The sequence below is a fragment of the Chiloscyllium plagiosum genome, unplaced genomic scaffold (genome assembly GCF_037043375.1).
Source record: "Chiloscyllium plagiosum isolate Xiang-an unplaced genomic scaffold, Cpla_swu_hap1 HiC_scaffold_26, whole genome shotgun sequence".
NCBI lineage: Eukaryota > Metazoa > Chordata > Chondrichthyes > Orectolobiformes > Hemiscylliidae > Chiloscyllium > Chiloscyllium plagiosum.
In genome coordinates this window covers 38,020,650-38,041,872 of record NW_028270164.1, presented here as the reverse complement: position 1 = coordinate 38,041,872, position 21,223 = coordinate 38,020,650, and the positions used below count along the sequence as shown (strand labels likewise).

Genomic DNA, 21,223 nt, shown 5'->3' with positions numbered 1-21,223 from the left:
AGGTCTTTTTCAATATATAATTTCAGTTAAATCACACTTGAAAACTTTTGCTATAAATTCTGTGTCTTACAATCTTATTCTCCACAACTACCTGATGAAGGAGCAGCACTCCGAAAGCTTGTGCTTCCAAATAAACCTGCTGGACTATAACCTGGTGTTGTGTGATCTTTAACTTTGTACACCCCAGTCCAACACGGGCGTCTCCAAATTATGACTACCATTCAAAGCTGGCTGCACATTTGCTTTGTACATTCTAATAGCATTGAAATTTAGATGCTCTGTCATTAAAAATTATCAAGAAAAAATTGTTTTACAGAAATATGAATTGAAACCATCTCATACACTTTTACAAAGCATTAGGACAATCATCTAGGTGTTCAACTAATTGGAGTAAAACCATTAGACCTTATCACGTGGACAATGGCATTCTGGCAATGAAATGAATATGATCGTAGATAATCTCATCATGTAAGATAGACAATTAGAATATACTAGTCATGACACTAAGGTAGTCACTGATCAATTGGTTAGAGAATGTCAAGTGACAAGCTAACTAGCCCTTTCAGCGTTTAAGGAGCTGCTTTCTTTGCAGAGTAAAACAAGTAACCAAGATATCAAAGGAGAAAGACTTGGAGCATTTTCTTTCTTATTTTCTTTAAATAACTTGCAAGTTTGATTACTAGTTTTGACTATCCAGGTGATACAAATAGAATTTTTGGGAAAAATAACTCCACTCAGAAGTTATTGTCTCCAGAAGGACAAATTCATTAACTTTAAACCACTCAAACACAAAGTAACAGGATTACTAAGTTCAGCCCGAAGCAGCTAACTCACCAACATAAATGGATAAATAAAATACTGTTAAGATCAGAGGAGAATTTAATACTGTAGCCATATTTTATCTCCTGAATAAAAGAAACTAAGATGACCAACTTACTTTGTTACATTTGGAGATCTAAAATAAATCTATTCCTATACATTTTCCACACAAAAATGGACAAAAAGGACAATGAAACCTGACAGATTGCATGTTGCAACTTTCTTTCAGGAGCCACTTTCCCCTTTAACTTTATATCTGAACTCACATTCTCTAATCTACCTGTGAGTGTAAATGTCAACTGTGTCTGTATATATATTTTATATAAAAAAAGATCAGATTATCTGATTTCTAAATTATTTTACTTAGACCAGGTTAACTACAATTAAAAAACCTCTTTTTAACAACTCAAATATCCTGTCTATTATTGTCTATGACAAAGGGCTGTCTATTATGGACAGCAAATAAACAGTTAAGCACTCACTGAGACAAATATATCCTTTCAAAAAATCTGTGGGGGTCAAACAAGATGTGGAAAGAGAGAGAGTTTTCTCCTTCTCCTCATCTGATCATAACAACTGCTTCATTAGTTTTTGATATAATATGGTAGTTTTTGTTTCAAACAAGTTAAATGAGAATTATTGTGACAAAGACTGAACAGACCAAGTTCCATTTGTATTCATTGGCTATTTTAAATTTCTCTCCTTCACAAAATAGAAAAATGTTAAATTGAACTTGTCCCAATGCAGCTGCGCCCATATAAAGGTTTGTTTGCAGGCATTATGAAATGGGCTCATTTGACATTAGCTGGATATTTTTGCTTTTCTTGGAGTGTAAACTTGAATTTGGTCAATTGATCCTCCATAACACATGCCAAGCTACATCAGCACAAACTGTACCTTTTTCATGCTCGAGCTTATAGCTAAATATTCTTCATAATGTTTTGTAGATAACTAGTAAGAACTGAATGAATGGGGAAAAAAAAACCCTGTCCTGATAATAGTCAGCTTGACATATTGGCAAATTAATTAGCTGCCAAAAATGTGCATTTAACTTTTGCAGTGCAGTTTTACTTTACACTAATTCTTTTCTGAAATAAATTTCCTTGCAAACAAACACAATTTCACAAAGCAAATTTCTGGAATATTTTGTATATTCTTGATTATTTCCCCCCTGAGTATTCTATCAAATGGTCATCTCTTGTGGAATTTATATTGATAGAGACAGAATGTCTATTTAAATGCGAAATTTTTCTTTCACCTTTGGCATAACCAACAATATGCAGAAAGAACTGTTGCCTGTTTTGCCCTCAAACAATTTGTTTGTTTATTAGATCTGCCACTGATGCATTATTTTGTGTTTAGATTAGATTACTTACAGTGTGGAAACAGGCCCTTCGGCTCAACAAGCCCACACTGCCCCACCAAAGCGCAACTCACCCATACCCCTACATTTACCCCTTACCTAACACTATGGGCAATTTAGCATGGCCAATTCACCTGACCTGCACATCTTTGGACTGTGGGAGGAAACCGGAGCACCTGGAGGAAACCCACGCAGACAACGTGCAAACTCCACACAGTCAGTCGCCTGAGGCGGGAATTGAACCCGGGTCTCTAGTGCTGTGAGGCAGCAGTGCTAACCACTGTGCCACCATGCCGCCCACGGTGTTCAAGTGCTAAAGCTGTAAGGTTAAGGGCAGTGGACACCTTTAAGGAGACCAATTGCCACATAATTGGATGGTTTCCATAGTATTCTACAACAACATTTGCATTAGTCATAGCCCAGACCTACCTTTGTTAGTTGCTTCCAAAAATTAAAGGTAATTACACACTGCTGTAAGCAAAAAGTTCTTGATTTTATGCGTAAGAAAGTCTTTTCTGAAATTACAGTTGATAAACTGAGGCAGTATTCTAGCCATTTTGAATTACTTAAGTACACTTTAACGTTCACTACTCCTATTGTAGGTTTTGTCTCAGGTTTTTGATAAAACTTGATTTAGACTTCTACACATCCAGTAAAGAACATGATGCCTGTTACAGAAAGATCTCTGTGGTAAAGCAGCATTGTGGAACCATTGTCAGTGACAGTACTCTGATAAGTCCCTGACTGACATAATATCAGTAAATGCTGATACATCAAAGAGATTTGTAACCTTTGCAAGAAAATTGTACTCACTGCTATGACTAGCATTTGAAGCCAAACCACACATGAAGGATCAAGTTTCCACTCTACTGCTTACAAGCCATCTTAAGTGAAGCAAATGTAGCTGTTAGTAACTTTTCCCCAGTGATTAAATTGTCGTCACTAAAACTAGCCATAAAAATAGTTGGTATTAAAAACCATAAGTTGCATTGTGCAGGAAATAGAAATGTCACATTAGTAAAATGATACTGATCTGCCACATCTGCCTTTGTCAGAAAGATTCACTATCAAAGACCAGCTAAAATTGTGTTGTCTGTAGGAAATAAACTGACTTCCACATGTGCTTCCACAGTTTACATTGCATTTCAGATGATTTTATTCAAAAATGCAGTTCATGAGATGAATGGTATGTTTCTTGCCAGCATAATTGAAGGTGGGACGTGGGTGTGGTAAACACATGAACAGCATATCATCTTCAAGCTCATTCTTGCCCTCTTCACAAATTATTAGAGGGATGGTTAAGGCATCAGGCAGTCCTATCACCCATTAGAATCATTGAGACCCTTGAGTTGGAAATTACATTTCACATAGGGCTTCAATCTGTCTCCACTGCAATTTTCTTTATCCAGCTGGGGAATGGTGAGCAGCCAAGGAGTCTTTCAACACATGTGCAGAAAAAGGTGGTACTTTCTGTGAAGGTGAGCCTATGCTGACTGGGGACACTGCCTATTCTCAAGACAGTAACCTCCTCCCCCACTTTATCCCTCAATGTCCACCTTTAAAACCCATCTTCACCCAGGTTCTGCCATGCTAATCTGAGCACCAGACAGTTGATGTTCAGAGGCTGCTTATAGTCCCACCACTGGCCATTTGTTGATACTGGAATTGCTGGCACAGCAGAGCTGCTGCCAGTCGCACTTCCAGCATCCCTCTTGGGTCCCTGAGAGACAGAAGTCACAATCTGAATCATTTTTAAAAATTCATTCACAAGAAGAGGATAATATTGACCAGTCCAGCATTTATTGCCCAGAGGGCAGTTAAAAGTCAACCACATTGTAGTGGGTCTGCAGTCACATGCCAGACCAGGTAAGAATGGCAGTTTCCTTCCCTAAATGGACATGGGTGAGATGGTTCGGCTTTTCTGAGAATGGATTCATGGTCATTGTTAGACTGTCAGCTCCAGATTTTTACTGCATTCAAATTCCCCCATCTGCCACAGTGGGATTTGAACTTGGGTCCCCCCTGAACATTACCTGGGTCTCTGGATTAACCATCCAGCAATAATAACACTAGGCCATCAGCTTCCTTGCGTGAATGAAGGCAGCCTCAATACATTGTTGCTCTGAGGCACCAGATTGCGAGTAAGATTGCTGCCAATAGGTTTTATTTTTAAGCTAGATGTGTTTGGTGGGCAGCAGGGGAGAATGCTTTCCCCCGTAACATTCAACTCTATTCTTCTCTCCATTCTTTCCTCCAACAGAAAGCAGAACATTGCAGGTGCTAGAAATCTAAATACAAAATTAGTGAGAGGTCCAAGTCTCAACAGAACCTCTACAATGTCCACAAATGGGGAGTACAAAATGTCAAGTTAATAAATCCCATTCGCACAAAAGCATTTAAAAATGTGGATGAGAGCAATTTCAACATATATACATGATATAACCAGATAGCAAAAGACACTACGGATAAAAGAAATCAGCTGAACTTTTACTCATTTTAAAAGATTATTGGATCTCTGTCAGTGTGAAAACAATCTCTCAAATGAAATATTCTGATTCCACATTGCTTTTTATATCAGAATGATATTGTATTTTGATCAAAACCCAAATGGAATGAGGAGTAACTCATAAAATGATGAGTGATTCTGAGTTGGTGCACCTATTAAACCTCTAAGTCACCTCTCACAACATCAATTTCATTTCTTCAAAATAGCACAAAATAGTAAATATTGATTTTAAAGACATGCTTTTAACCCAGTATTTAATAATGCCTTGTGGGCGTCAGGGGCCCTGAGTTTAAGTAACAAACAATTAAAGAGACAGAAGGGAATGAAATTCATACTGGGTGAACATGCCAGATGGTATGCAGATTTGCCAATCACACAGTAGAAACAAATGTCATTATTTTACAGAAGAGTGATTTGTGGCTTAAAAAAATTGAAAAAAAATATTAAAAAGATAGCATTTTGAGTTGAAATAATTAATACTTCAGTAACTATTTTCTTTATGTAACAATGTTTGCAGACCAAGATGTCCAAATGGGTTCATGGAAGTATGAACAATTTAAATTTAAATAACAAAAAAAACCCGAATAACAGAATAAGATTGGGGTATGGGGGAAACAACGTCTAGTCATAAAAAAAAAGTTTTAAGAAGCACATTGGGGGAGGAGAGAGAGAAGTAAAGAGGTGGAAAGGTTTTGGGTGATGTGTGAATGGGATAAGTTAGAATATAGGGATCAGAGATTTGCATGACATCAAGTTGGTGGAAGATGTTGGTGGTTGGCTGGGACAGTTAGGAATAGCAGAGACTTTAGATTAAAAATAAAAGGCATGCAGTTACAATGGTGAAATTTAGAAGACCTAATGATGGAGTTAATATTTTGATGGAGGCTCAGACCAAAATTAAAGTTAAGAATGAAAATTTCCACAACTAAGAATATCCAAAATTAAAAATGAACACTTAATATACAAGGCGTCATTTGTAATATACCTTTAAGCATTAAAATTAAATGTTTATTATTGACAGCGATTATTTTTAAGTCCATCGGTTTGTAATTTTTGTGTACATTCAATTTCCGAAAAGTACAGCCTAAATTCAGAGGAGGAATACTATCAATTTTATCCAAGCCTGAATTCTGAACAATTCAAAGTTCATAATTACGATAAAAGTAGCATTTTATGGAGCAATCTAAGAAAATCCAAGAATATATTTGGATTCCTGTATTGAAAGTGTGGGAGAGTGCATGACTAATATATTTGTCAATTTATCAGACCTGAAATTATTCATGGCAGAGATAAGGTGGAAGCTGGAATCATCATATTAATAGAAAATGAGTTGCTTTCTCAGGAGTTTATGGCAAGCAGGTAATGTAAATGATTATATGCACTGAATACTTTATTGGCTGCATAGACTTGATGTTTCTTTATGTAAAGTGTAAATCCTCAGTGAAATACGGAGAGCTCTCAATAATCAATGTTTGCCTTGATCCTAATTGGTCATAAGGTACATCTGAATTGGTCACCAAATTGAATCATTAAACTGCTGCTTAAGATGATTTTTTAAAAATTAACTGCTTGAAGATCATCAGGATTGTCCCTGATGCTGAGGTGGTTAGTAACTGCATCACCCACAACAAAAGCAGCATGGAATTTGAGTTGTAGATTTGTGGTCAAAAGAAAAAAAATCCAGTAAAATACCAGAAACTAGAAAATCTAGCTGCAATATGAATGACTTATTTATGGTTCAATTGATGAAATAAGTAGTGAACTGAAGTCACCAGTTCCCCAATCTGACTTCCATATCGACAATATACAGCATCTAGATTGCTCACAGTGGCTGATAGGATGCTAGGTGCATACTAATAAGGTGATATACACAGTTAAGGTCAATAACAAATGATAATCGTCTTCAATAGGCTACTAGCCTCTATTTAGTGAGAATTTTACTTTGACACCCAACACTTAGTTAAAAGATGCAGTGAGTTGCTTCTGTTGTCAAGATAGGCCTTGCCTAACTCCTCATGTGATTCCACCATCATAAAGCAGGTGAATGCTGTATATTTTTCCATAACTTCACAGTGAATTACTTAAGAATGCATGACACTCCCTCACGCGACTCCACTAAAAACTGAATACAGAACAACTGAATACAGAACAACAAAATACCCCCCGCCTATCTCATTTGAATAATTACTTGATTATTCAAATGAGATAGGCGGGGGGTATTTTGTTCAGATAACTGATTGCTCAGATAACTGACAATGTTTTTCAGGACTTTGCGATCTTGTTTGGATAATCCAAAATTTGGATAATTGATGTTCGGATAAACGACGTTGTTCTGTAAACTCAACCATTAGTTTCGAAACAATTATAGAAACAGAAGTTGAGAATAAATACACATGGTTTGGATCACTACCATTTACTGCAGCAAAAAAATTACTGTGAGGAATATAAAGACAAATTTTACAATGCATGTATGTTTTCACAAAACGTGATAAATAAGATTGGTGAGTACACAGCCCTGTGAAAATATGATGTAACAACAGTTACAGGAACATGGCTTAAAAATAATGAGGACTGTACATTTAATATTCAAGGATAGAAGGATCGAGAAGGAAAATTTGAGTTGAGTGGAAGTACATTATTACAGAAAAGATTGTAGTAATGTAAGGAAAGGAGGGTGGAGCAATGGGCTCCATGTAGTCAGTGTTGAGAACCACAATGAGAATGTTTAGACTTCCCTTGGTATTCTTTAGGTCTCCAAATAATGCGAGAGATATGGAGCAGTAAATCTGCAAAGAAATCAGAGAAATGTGCAAGAACTCTAGAACAGCGGACTTCCATTACCTAAATAACATTTGAGATAATGTTAGAAAAAAATAAGCAGAAGGAAGAATTCAGGAGAACTTTCTTAACTCACATATTTTGGATCTAACTAGAATGCTAGAATGGAGACATTGCTAGAACTGGTGCAAGAGAATAAATTGGGCCAAGTGGACCAAGTTTTTATGGGGGAACACATGAATAAGATTGATCATTGTATAATAATGTTTAGATTCTCAATAGATAACAATGAGAAACAATCTAAAGCTCAACTTGTGAATTAGAATTCTGAGTGCCAATGGAATGAGTAGGGATCTAGTCCAGCTACAATGGGATCAAAAATTGACAGGAAATACTGTATTGGAATAATGGCTGATCGCTACATTCAAGTTGCACCAAAGCCAGGGCTTCTTAGATAGAGTAAATGAACAATCCAAAGAAACAGGGTGCAAATTGAATTCTTCAAGCAAGCATCCTGTCAAATATAACAAGTTGAGAAGGGATGGGAATTAGAAAATGACTGACAAAGAGTATAGTTGGCATAAAGGAAACCCCAAAATCTTTGATCAACATTAAAGCAGTGATAGTTAGTTAGGTAGGTTGGGCCTATTAGGAATAAGACATCTGCTCCTCTTGGCTGGTATTCCAGGCCACTAAAGAATGTGGCATGAGGGTTTACAATAATCTTTCAATCTTCTCTGAATATTGAGGGAGAGGGGCAGGGGAGGAGAGGATAAGGGGAGGGGAAGGGAGTGGGTGGCACTACCAGAGGATGGAAAATGATAACTGTGACATTCTTATTCAAGAAAGTTTACAAGGACAGTAACTGCAGGCGAGTCAGTTTAACCCAGTGCTGTGTGAGCTCTTGGAAACAATCCTCAGGAGTAAAAGAAATCATCAAGCACAAGGAGAATTTTGAGTTGATTAAGGAGAACCAGATTTATTTTCAAATAAAACAGATTGCTCTTGACTAATTCATCTGAAGTTTCTGATGAAGTAACAAAGAAGGTTAAGAAGAAAAGAGGAAGCAATGGCTGTTACTCTTACTGACTATAAGAAACTATTGGTCAAAGTAGCACTTAAACAGCATTTAATAGAATTGAGGATAAGGAATAGAAGAATTGGCATCCAATTGTTTGAAAAATATTGTTTTAAGGTCAGAAGACATTGTATTATGATAAATAATTTTTTTCCAGATTGGATGATGATAAACTGTGGCTACCTAATGGTCAGTGTTAGGACCACTTTGTTTTTAAATATAATTAATTGGATATTGATGAACAAAGTGATATTCCAAGTGTTTTTGATTGTTCCCAATTTGGCTGAGAAGTCACTGAAACTGCAACTGGACTTAGATAGGCTGTCAGAATGGACTGGCGACTGGCAAGTGAGATTTAACACAGGAAGTGGAATTCTTTCCCAACAACATTGTGGGTGTATTTACAGCACATGAACTGCAGCAAAGTGGCAACTCACCACCACCTTTGCTGGGACAATTAGGGACGGGCAATAAACGCTGAGCAGCCAGCGAAAGTCACATCCCACAAGTGAATTATATAAAAAAAAGTATGAGGTGTTTAACTTTGGCAGAGTGAATAGGAAAGGGCAGTATGAGCCAAATGTCTCAAAATGTACAGAAGAGAGAACTGGGCCTAGATATTTAAAGGTGGCAGTACATGTTGAGAGAGCAGTTAACAATGCATATAGGATTGTATGCTTCATAAAAAGGTGCATTGAATGCAGTAGCATGAAAACTATACTGAACTATTAAAGCTCTGGTTATGACACAACTAGAGTATTATGTTTAGTTGTGCTAATGACACTTAAGAGTCCTTGAGAAGTGCAGAAGAGATTTACCAGAATGATTCCAGTGATGGGGGAGTTTTACCACAAGGTTAACTTGTAGAGATGGGAGATTGCAGTGTACAAGATTAGGACAAGGTTTGGTAAGGTCGACAAAGAAATGCTGTTCTCATTCTTTGATGTTAGATAAAGTAAAGGTGTGCATTTAAAGTTTTTAGTTAAAAAAATGCAAAGGAGTTTGGAAGGAGGAATTATGTTGTGGAGTGGGTGGTGATTTTCTCGAATTTTCTGGCTATGAGTGGTGGAAGTAGAGAGAAGGAAACCTTCAAAAAGAATTTGGACATGCACTTGAACAAAGTGAACTTACAAAGCTACAGCATACAGCTAGGGAATGGGACTGATTAGAATGCTGAACAGAGAGTCAACACAAACTTGATGGCTTCAACTGTCCCATTTTACTGTAATGACTTGATGAGGATCTACGGCAGTGAGTTTGATGGCACACAGCATTTATTCAAGAAGGTCCTATCTAATTCTGGTTAAAGAGTACTCCCACTGGATATTTAAATATTATTTATTGTAATCGAACCAATAGCAAAAAAGTAGACAAGTTGAACTTCTAATCAAAAACCTTAAACTTCATAACTTAAACTTTACCCCTTTTAGAAATTAATATTCACATGTACTAACAGATTTACAAAGACATAAATATTATGGGTGGACAAAAAGTGATTCAGGAATAGTGCTGGTTTGGACAATAGATGTTGATGAGTTGTTTTCTTTTGGTTATTTTGGTTCATGAAAACTCTCTGTTGATGACACTAGGTAGAGGTATATCGGTTCTTAGTCTTTCATTCATTGGTTAAAAATTTGCATTTTCAATGTTTCTTAAGATGATTTTCCCTTTCCCTTTCAACAGAAAGATCATCTTACAAAGGAAAACTGAGTGAGTGTAACTAGTTATGAGGAATTTTCTTTTACTTCTCCACACAGAAAGGAAATAAAACATGATTGATGCGTTCTTTTTGCAGGTTGGATGTTTCTGCTGCATTGTGCAAACGTAAGGCTTTAGGCATCTTCCCAGGAACCAAAGATTGTTACTGTGCTGAATTCCCTTGAACTCACAATAATTGGTGACAATTGAAAGCCAATCAAACACGGTCTTGTCCTGAACACAAGAGCCGTCTGGACTTTTCTCTCATTGCTTCAAAAAAGAAACATTGCTTATACAGCTTAGAATGTGCTCAAATAACTGCTTATTTAAAAATTCAAACATCTTCTTACCCAGTTTCCTTAGTTTAAAGCAATACATATTATTTCTCTTTTTGATCCACAGTCCAACACAAAAATAAAAGTGGTCTTTACTTGCCTCTGTAGGAGAGATGCAGTTCAAAACTACATTTCTTAACAAAGCATATGACAGATTGACATAAAAACATTCACCTTACATCCTTTCATTCTCATGTATCTTTCATACAATTTTATGAACAGATGAACAACAAAGAACAGTTGGCCACTTGTTCACTTAATATTTGCTTCATTGTCTAACTATCCATCTTTTTAATCATAAGTTCATTCCACTTTCCTTGATTCAGTATTGTTATCCTTTGATCAAATAAAAAAATAATTTATTTATCACATTGAGAATTTTCCTCTGATTTGACTAACACCTGTGCGTCCATCAAAATTTCCATCCAAAGTTCATTGCTGAATTTCATATTACAATTCTCATTGGACAGAGCTGTAATTCTCCTCAACAGGACAGCTTCTGGAAATCAAATTGTCATATCCATAATTGTAAGACTATGCTGGTGTCCAGCTTTCACTCGAGAGACTAATGCTACACAATGTACCAACACTCCACTGAGTCATTCTTCAAAAACTGGAATGATTTTAAAGCTTTCTCTTCGATTAGCTTTTCAACCATCTTGCATGTATGATGTTTTAGAGTATGGAAAGACATCCTCAGGAAGTCTTGGCCATGTAAGGTACCTGTTTATTGATGCTTGAGTTTTTCATACCTGTCTTCCCATAGGATTTTCATATGCAGTTTTAATGTATCCTCATGATATCTGGATGCTACCATTAATGTTTGAACTTCTGTCCATACCTCGCATATGGCTCTGTGAGGGTCTACACTTCCTCATTAAAACTTGTTTCAAATATGATAGCACTCCAGAATTCCCAATCTCAACTTGAGTGTGAGCAATCTCCTAATTTATTTAATTTGGGATCTGCTCTCGGAGCTCCAATTAATAAAGGCATGCCAAATAGTTTCTTTGAATAATCTTAATTTTTAAATAAAGTTTCACTTATTCCAACTCTCCTTGTGTCATTTCTGTGATCTCTGGCTATGAACTTTGTTCATCCATTGTCCTGGTCACCATACATAACAATACCTGGAATTCGTTCTTGGTCCATCTCTTTAGTCTCATTAAGAGTTCTGTGATTGTAAACAAAGCATAAACTTTACTCCACCCAAATCATTACCTCTCTCCACAGGTAATTTCTTAACAACTCCTACTGCTCTGGACAAGTCACACTCCAACGTCATGTTGTATAATGAAACTGCAATATACTCTTCCCTTAATCTGTTGATTAACACTTTGGCTTTCATTGAACTCTCCGGAGAGAAAACTATATCCTTCTTCAGCTAAAGAGCTTGACTAACTCCTATGTTCCTTAATATAGTTATGGGTTTGGCTGTATTCTTAGAAGAAAAAATACAGTTATTTTTTTCTTTTGCCAAGAATCCTGCATATCTCTCATCTAGCTTATTTATCTCACCTGCCCTCACATTGGTGTTTCCCCAAGATCGTTCGGTTGTTGTTAAAGTTACTAATTGATCTGACATTTTCCTTTTGAGTTTCATTTTCAGATTTATTTTTACAAATGCCAATTTGTTTCATGAACTCACAATTTCCAGGACTCTGAAGGATAGTGTCCCTTTAACCTTTGATTTTCACCTCTATCCCTAATGCTGTCCTCTGTGATCTGAGGATCAGATGTTGTGGCATTCCCAGCTGTACCTTCCTTTACCTTGGCTACTTGCTTTTCTTTCACTCGTGCATCTCTATTCTTCTTTAATTTATGGGGCTGACAAGAAAAAAAAAAATCAGTTTTATGGATGAGCTCATAATCTTGAGCTATTACTGCTATCTATCAAGAATTTGCAACCCTTTGGTCTTCAACATGTTTTTTTTATTACAAAAGGTAGTGAGGCTCTAAATTTTTCCAAGAGAACAATCTCTCTCAGAGCTTGATTTCTTTTTTTTTCACATGGTTTCAACTTCTATCCACCTGTCAAAATGACTTTGCTTAAATCTTTCGCATGCATCCAATTGATGACCCCTTGAACCTGGTGAAATCCTGCAATGCTTCCAAAACCCTTTGCTCTCCTGGCCTGGCTATCATCCTTAGTGGCATGAAATTGTCTACTAAACCCAAGCGATGTGTCAATTATATCTTTCAAACAATGGTGGACTGATCATTGGGATATTCCACTGATCACCTGCTTATCCTTGGAAGGATTCCAAAGCGTAGACATTTTAGTTCTGCCTGATCTTTAGTACCTTAGGCATCTGATGGCCACTGAAACCTAACTCTCTTTAAATCACCTTACTCATGGATTTGACCATCTTTTTGAGAAAGATATACCCTCTGTGACACTGGTATTCAGTCATCCTTGAACTGCTCTTTCCACTCTCCTTTCTGAGATCTTCTGACACTTCAGAGTCAATAATGTGTGGAGCTGGAGAAGGCACAGCAGGTCAGGCGGCAACAGAGGAGTCGACATTTCACAACTTTGTAACATGTCACACTAACCATGTGGCTGGTTAGTTGCCCTTCTCGTCCTCCTTTGTCATTTGCCCTCACTTGAGGAGCCTCCATCAGAGTGTATGAGCATACAAAGGTATGAATTAGGTGTAGAAATAGGCTTTTCAGCCTCTTGAGCCTGCACTGATATTGAATTATATCGTGGCTGATCTAATGATGCCTTCCACTTTTCTGTCTGCACACTTTTGTCCTTTGCCTCCGCTTGATTTCTCCAACAATTTCTCCAATGTACTATTTCAATGGTCTCAGGTCTCCTCGGTTTCCCCTAAACCCTGATGGTGTCCCCAGGGCCCCTCTTCCTTATAGCTGGACCCTTGACTGACTCAACATTAGGTGTTTGTTCACTTTATTCAGATAATAAATTCCTTTCACTCACATGCAGTCTGAGCTTCAGCCTCCAGCCCCACACTGTGCAAAATCCTTTGTCGTATTCTTGAGCTCCTCAGATGAAATTGCCATAATTTTCTCCCTACTGTGCACCCCATCTGACCATTGTTCAATTGCAGGAGAAGTTAAAAGTCAGTGTGAATTGGTGGTTTAATGGCACCAAGTAGCTCCTCATTGGCTCATACCAGAAGGCACACAGCTCTGACATTTCGCTTCTCTCTATTTCAGTTAGGCATAATGAGTCAGGGACCTAACCTGATGTCACCATGCACGATTTTACAACAGTCCAGGCAGGATATTATCATGTACAACATGCAAATTTCTATCCAATATCTCTATCAATCTGGCAAAAATATGGTAGCTCTAGAAGCCAAACATAAGTTTTCATTTGAAATGAATTGTCCAACTGCTTCAGCTACTGGGCAAACAATATTTAACACAACACCTAAGAGGAACATGCAAAATCCCTGTGGTCTGCATGTTCACATTTTAGCTGGCATTTCAATTCAGTGTCAATATTTATATTCTTTCTAATCTGGTGGTCAGGTTGTTGCAGCATATTGAGTATTCATTACATTATTATCCTAAAAGTTGCCTTGAAGTATGTGAACCTATTAGGTCAAATGTGACTGTTTCTTGACAAACACATTGTGGAACAGCAAATCTCTTCAAAGAAAAATAATTAGATATTAAAGTAATCTTTACTGCACAAAACTAGCATCCTTTGGCAGGATTCAGTTCAAGAAAAAGGGTGCCTGGTTCAAGAGGCCCATTTTATGCTACTGTACAAAGTTCCCAAGTCCAAACTATACAAATGATTAACTTAAATTTCTCTCACATAGCAAGAAAAAAGAAGCTAACAATGTCAATAATTATTTTTTAAAAATTATACTTAACAATTCACATTTATGTACCCAAACAATCCTGAAAAATATTTATATTTTCTTACTAATTTTCTTCACAATTTGCTTCCTATCTTATTGTACTCCTGAGAGTTCAATGATTGTGCTTTCTTGCCCCAATATCTTTGAGTATCTTGTTGAAAGTGATGGGTTGAGGATGTTCTACAGAACGTTTGATGCCATGTTTTGTTTTTCTCACGTTTAGTGAATAAAAAATTCTTCTTTCATTCACTGAATTCCAAGATGGCGATGGAGTAGGACTCCTGAGCCAGAGCTCATCTGCTCTGTCCATTCCTCTTCTTTTTTCCCCTCTTTCATCATTTTTGTTTTGTTTCTTTTTACTCTCAGCAATGTTGGGGGTGAAAGCGAAACATGGACCCATGGCCTCAGCGTGGACTCTAACTCCTAGCCTTGCAATGAAGCACAGCATAGTCTGGGTTGGAAGGACTGTTATTCTGAACTCTTATTCCTCTATTTTTCTAATTTATTGATTGACTTTTTATTCCTTTATTTTTAATTTTTCCCCAAGCATTTGTACTTTAGGATCTGTTCCTTGGTACAATGGTATCTAAGAAGGTCACTGCAAGTGGTGACCTGTAAACTTTCCACTATACTCAGTAAGTAAATGCGACAATAAGGCTCATTCAACAAAACCTAGGAATCGACTTCTTAATTTTGGCTAGTACTACATTTGAAATGAAGTTAGCTAGAACTGCATACTATACGCAGAATATAGCCAGTCATTGAGACATTTCTGTCAACAAGCCTTAGAAAGTTATTTGCCAGCATTTCTCAGCTGAACCACCACAGACCTCAACAGCTTTCAAATAAAGTTTAAGATTTATTTGTCTCTGATCATGCCTTCTTTCTGACTTCTGAACCTCAATTCACTGTTGTTCTTTTTCTCTACTGTAGGCATATGTTATTAAATTCCTTTCAACTGAAATTCCAGTTCTCTTTAAATAAAAGTCTTGTTCACCAAGGCATCAATAAACAAAGGCAGAGGGAGAGCCTCTTCTTTCTAAAGGTTACCAGTGCAATTGATGAAACTGAATGAGCAAATCATAACCCAACAGGAGTGAAATTCATATGAAGCCAAGGCCTATATTTGTCTAAACTGAACAATTTTGGAGTTAATGGATGTAGATAACTCTCATGAGAGTGTTAAATTTATCACATGTAATATTGTTGTTCAGGTCTTTCTATGACATTTGAAGTAAGTTTCTGACAGATTCTTTGTGCAGTTGAGTTGTGACAGTTCCACTTGAAGCTGTTTTGTAAAGCCCACTTGTCATTCCAGTGTTTACCTTCAAATATATGAGTTCCATTCCCATTGTTACCTTTCCACCAAAGTATTGCAGATTGTCGAATAAATGTTCTTGTGTCTGACTATGTAGGCGATACCTTCCTACCTGATGCACAAATACAGTTATTGTCCCAAAGATGTGAAAGAGGAATAAAGTGCAAACATCCCTGGAGTCTTCATTTCATCGGAACTTACATTTGCTTTGGATCTTTAAGTAATTTGCAAATATTTTACAGAATAATATAAGGCATTTGTAGTCAACTATTATTTTGTATTCCCAATCAAATTCCATAAACAGTTAAATATTGCAGTAATGTTTAGGGAAAAAAATGCCAATCTTTCTCTTGAATATTAAATTGCTTTTGTCTTAGACTAAAAATGTAAACGCTAGTAAATTTCAGTTGTTGATCAAACTTTAGAGCAATCTATCGATGACCTAAAAACTAATATTTTATGTTTTAAACATGCAACCTGATGTTTTTATATTCACAGGAGATGGTAAAAGCAAAAAGCACTTACACATAGCGGTGCTGGTCAAAGACTATTCTTTTCACTGGTTCAGCTGAATGGAAAGAAAAAGGCAATTTACACATTAATCAATAAAACTACTGAAGCTTAATATTTCAGATCCAATCTTACATTGCACTATTCAGCTTTGATTGCAGTATAATTAGTCAGAGCAAAAAACGAGAGAAATTGATGTCCCATTACCATTGTTACTTGCCTTTGTTATCACAGTCTCAAAAACGACATGATTGGATTAAATCAGGTGAAATCAAAGGTTATGAAATTTCCAATGCTTTCCCTGATTTTTCACATTGCATATGGACAATTTGTTGGTAGGTACAGTTTTATGTAGTTTATTGATTCTGAAAGGTTGTCAGTGGGCTATTCACTCTAGTATGACAAGAAAAATGAGATTGGAAGATATAGGAGAAATAAGCTTTTCAACCCACTGAGTCTACTTTGCTATCCAATGGGATCACGGCTGATCTGATAATCCTCAGCTTTATGTTCGCCATCACCCTTGATTCCTTTATGTATTAAAAATCTGTCTACCTCAGCCTCTAATGATCTGTGACTATAAAGAATTCCACAAATTCACTACCATCTAACAGAAGAAGCTCTTCCTCATCCTTGCCCTAACTCAGTGACCTCTTGCTTTAAGATTATGTTCTCTGGTCCTAGACTCTCCCAGAAAATAAACAGCCTTTTAGCTGCACCTCCCTCCATGAATCATAAGCTACTTCTAAACTCCAGCGAACACAGGACTAACCTATTCAACCTTCCGTCAAAAGAAAGTCACACCATCCCCAGAATCAATCTTGCGAACCTTCTTTGGACTGCCTCAGGTGCCAGTACATATTTCCTTAGATCAGGAAACAAACTGTTCACAGTCTTCCAGATTTAACCAATGCCTTGTATCATTTTAGCAAGACTTCATAATTTTATGTTATTCCCTTTAAAAGGAAGGTCAACATTCCAATTTCCTTCTCTATTATCTGTTGAACCTGAATGCCACATTTTTGAGATTTATGCATAAGGGCCCCAGATCCCTGTGTGATGCTTTCTATAGACTTTTTCAATTTAAATAATATTTAGCTATTCTAATAGTCCCGCAAAGTGCATAAACTCACATTTACGCACATCATATTCCATCTGTCAAGGTTCTGCCCACTCATTTAACCAATCTATATCCCTCTGCAGACATTTTGTAGTATTTTCATCCTCTCACCTATTTATGTGTCATCTGCAAACTTGACTATAGTACATACTTTGCCCTTATCCAAATCATTCATACATATTGGAAATTATTACAGCCACAATGATTCGATGAATTACACAAAATGCCCCCCCTTTTCATAAATCTGTCGGTTAGGAAACCAAAAATCTATTCATTCTATTATATTGCCTCTAAAGCCATGCACTCCTATCTTATGAAGTAGCCTAATATATGGGAACTTAGAAAATGCCATTTGGAAATCCAAGTATATCTCATCTAATGGTTCTCCTTTATCTAATTTGTTTATTTCCTCCTCAAAGAATTCTAATACATTTGTGAGGCTTGATTTCCCACTCAAAGCCTTGGTGACAATGCTTGATTGTATTATGTATGTCTCAATGTTCTGCTATAGCATAAATGCACTATCAAAGGGAAATAGCCTGATGACTTTGATTTAAAAATTTAGTAGATGTTTTCCATGAGACAAATGAACGGAATATATACAAATTGGCTGCTGGAAGGAGAGGAACCCTGTCACTGTGCTTTCTCTCTTTAAAAGGGAATTGAACAGATCTTGTTTTGCTACCCCATGTCTTACTGTTCGAGATGTCTTTAGGTAGGGGCCAGGAAGAGAAATAGACAGGAGTCCAGGTCCTACCTTTTCTTATCATTTTTATACAGTGAGATGGTATGGGCCAAGATAGCAAGCTTTCTTTTACAGGGAAAGAAAAGAAGCACTTATTTGCTGGTTCTAGCTATTCTCATTTCCCTTCAGCTGCAGAGTTTCTTAAACACCATGAAATCAATCTGAAGCCATGAAACATACAAGTTGCTAAAATCAGAGCCACACAGCCTCAGCCAACACCAATAAACTGGACATGCATTCACAATAGGTTGGGGTAGGATCTCAGATATTTTTGAATTTGAAATGCTTTTTCTCTGTCTCTCACCTTGCTTGTTAGAATTCTCCCCAGTATCACTACAGTCAGAAAGAACTGTGGTTCTGACTCAGAGTTTATGATGTTATTATAACTGGGAATTGAATAGAAAGACAATCCTGAAACTTGTTTTTTGGCAGGGGTCTGACTATGAAGGCATTATAAAAGGATTTATTTGCCTTACGTCAATATTTTAGAGAAACTATTGATGCATTTTGTAATCATTCTCTATCATCGTGACAATGTTTAAAATTCAACTTCAGTACAATACAGTTGAAACACTTCCCTATAAGCCTTCACGTTCTTATACATGCTTTCTAAATTGCTTAACAGATTATATAATTGAAAATAAGTATTTAGGATGCATTCAACTTTTCAGAGTCAGTTCATACTTGAGGTAGTTAAGTCCTACAAGATCAAAGGATGTACACTACAGATACAACCAAATAATATCTTAGCCGAAGGCAAGCTCATCATGTCGAGCTAGCTTGAAGAAATCTATCAAAGACAATGGTGAATATAGAAGACAAGTTGGATATTATATGGTGAAATTCCTGAAAATGATTTGATTGGGTTCCACATGGGAGATTAATGGCTTGTCATGGAATAAAACACTGATTAGAAAATTGACTCTAGATAGGAGGCTAGCCACATATGGAAAATGAAATGACATGGAAATAATTGACAAGTGGATTACTCCAGGCATAGTTCCTGAGGACTGACATGATTTACTAATAAATAACTGATTATACCAAGAACAGGTTTACAGAGTATAAAAATGCTGGAGACAATGAAAAAAATCACTGTTTCAGAACAAATTGAATTCTTTAGGCATTTGGGTCAATAAATATTAAATTTGGCAAAGTGAAAATAGGAATGAGAAAAATGTTGGAGATGGGTGAAGACGACATGGATGTTTGCCCTATTCATCAGGTAGACAGGGTGGTTAAGAGGGTGCTCAGCATGCTGGCTTTCATTGGGTCAGATCATTGAGTATAGAAGTTGGGATGCCAAGTTGTCGTTGTAAAGGACATTGGTGAGACAATTTATGGAGTACTGTGTATACTGCTACTGACCCTGCTACAGGAAAGATATTAAATTGGAGAGGGTTCAGAAAAGACTTACCAGGATGTTGCTGGGACTGGAGTGCTTGAGTAATAAGGAGAGGCTGGGACCTTTTTCACTGAAGCATAGGAGGTTCAGGGGTGACCTTATAAAATTATGAGGGGCGTAAGTAAGGTGAATATCAAAGGTCTTTTCACTAGGGTAGGGGAGTTCAAAACTAACGGACATAATTTTAAATGTGAGAGAAGAAATATTTAAAAGGGACCTGAGGAGCAACTTTTTCACACAGAGAGTGGTTTATATGTGCCAGAGGAAGTGGTAGAATCAGATATAGTTACAACATTAAAAGACATTTGGACAGGTACATGAATAGAAAAGGTTTGGACAGATATGGGCCAAACACAGGCAGGTGGGACTAGTTTAGTTTGGGAAACTTGATCGGAATGGGCGAGTTGGACTGAAGGGTCTGTTTCTGTGTAGTATGATTCTTGACTGATTGATTTGCGCTTTTTCAAAAAAGTGTTTAACCCTTGGGTGTCAGCATAGACAATAGCAGATTTTTTTGTCATCAATTTTAAAAGCAAGACAAAAAATTATTATTCAAAACCTGAATACATATATGAATACATATATGTACATATATACATATATGACTGTATCCACTCTCGCACACATATGCATACCCAGGAAAAGTATGTTGATAGGAGTAGCATATGGTGAGTGTTGCCGAAATGGAGGGTTTAAGTTACAAAAATAGACTGAGACTTTTTTCACTGGAGTGTAGGAGGGTGAAGAGAAAATGAGGTCTGCAGATGCTGGAGATCAGAGATAGAAATGTGTTGCTGGAGAAGCGCAGCAGGTCAGGCAGCATCTAGGGAACAGGAGAATCAACGTTTCGGGCATTAGCCCTTCTTCAGGAAACTGTAGGAGGGTGACCTTATTAGAGATTTGTGGTATCATGAGGGACATAGAGAAGGTGGATAGCAAGGGTCTTTTCCTTTGGGTGAGAGTGTTCAAAATGATGGGACATATTTTAAAGGTGAGTGGAGAAAGATTGAAAGAGGACAGGAAAGAATATTGGAGTTCTACCCAACACTATCTGTAACAGATAACACATTGCTGAATATGCTTTACAAATGACAAGTGGAAGTAGTTGTCATGAGCACACTTCTGAAACCAACAATGCTTTCAGCCACTCTCACTCAGATGCAGCATGAGGATAAATAAAACGAAAGGAAATCAAGAACAGATCCCCAGGGAATTGTGCAGGTGCAGAAGTAGAAGCCATTGCAGTTGTCTGCTATCTTTGGATAAGTAGAAATTGAACCAGATGTGGTACTCTGATCTGATGAAGATATGGGAGAACTATATCTTTTAAGAGAGTTAAAAGTTAGCAGTGACAGACCCAATAAGACACAATGTAACATGTGCTCCAACTACTGGAATAGCTGGTTGTCCGGAGATGACAAAAAACAGATTCGGATTAGGCCAATCAGTTTAAATTATTCCCTGAAAAATACTAAATTCCAATCCAGTTTGAATTGAGTATATCGACGATCTTAAAAGCCAATGACGCAATCTGATGCTCTGGGGTATAAGATCAGGGAAAATTGAACAGTTGAAAGGAGAACTGCCAAGCCCCAGTGGGTAAATAGACTGCCTGAAAAATAGCTCTCTTAAATGGTACCTTTTTTGATCAGTCACCTGTGAAACAGGAATCCTTAAGAAGAAAAGAAGATGCAGGAAGATCCAAACAG

General features: G+C 37.0%; 1 protein-coding gene across 4 annotated transcripts in view; it reads right to left on the bottom strand.

Annotated features, from left to right (window-relative positions):
• The window catches only part of LOC122563239 (synaptotagmin-B), a 644,946-nt gene that overhangs the window by 313,480 nt on the left and 310,243 nt on the right, over window positions 1-21,223 (bottom strand). For all 4 annotated transcript variants that reach the window (XM_043716847.2, XM_043716850.2, XM_087973631.1 and 1 more), the window contains exon 3: window positions 16,260-16,302. In XM_043716847.2, coding sequence (XP_043572782.1) covers window positions 16,260-16,263 — 4 coding nt within the window. In that variant the 5' untranslated portion in view covers window positions 16,264-16,302. The remainder of the gene's footprint in view (window positions 1-16,259; window positions 16,303-21,223) is intronic.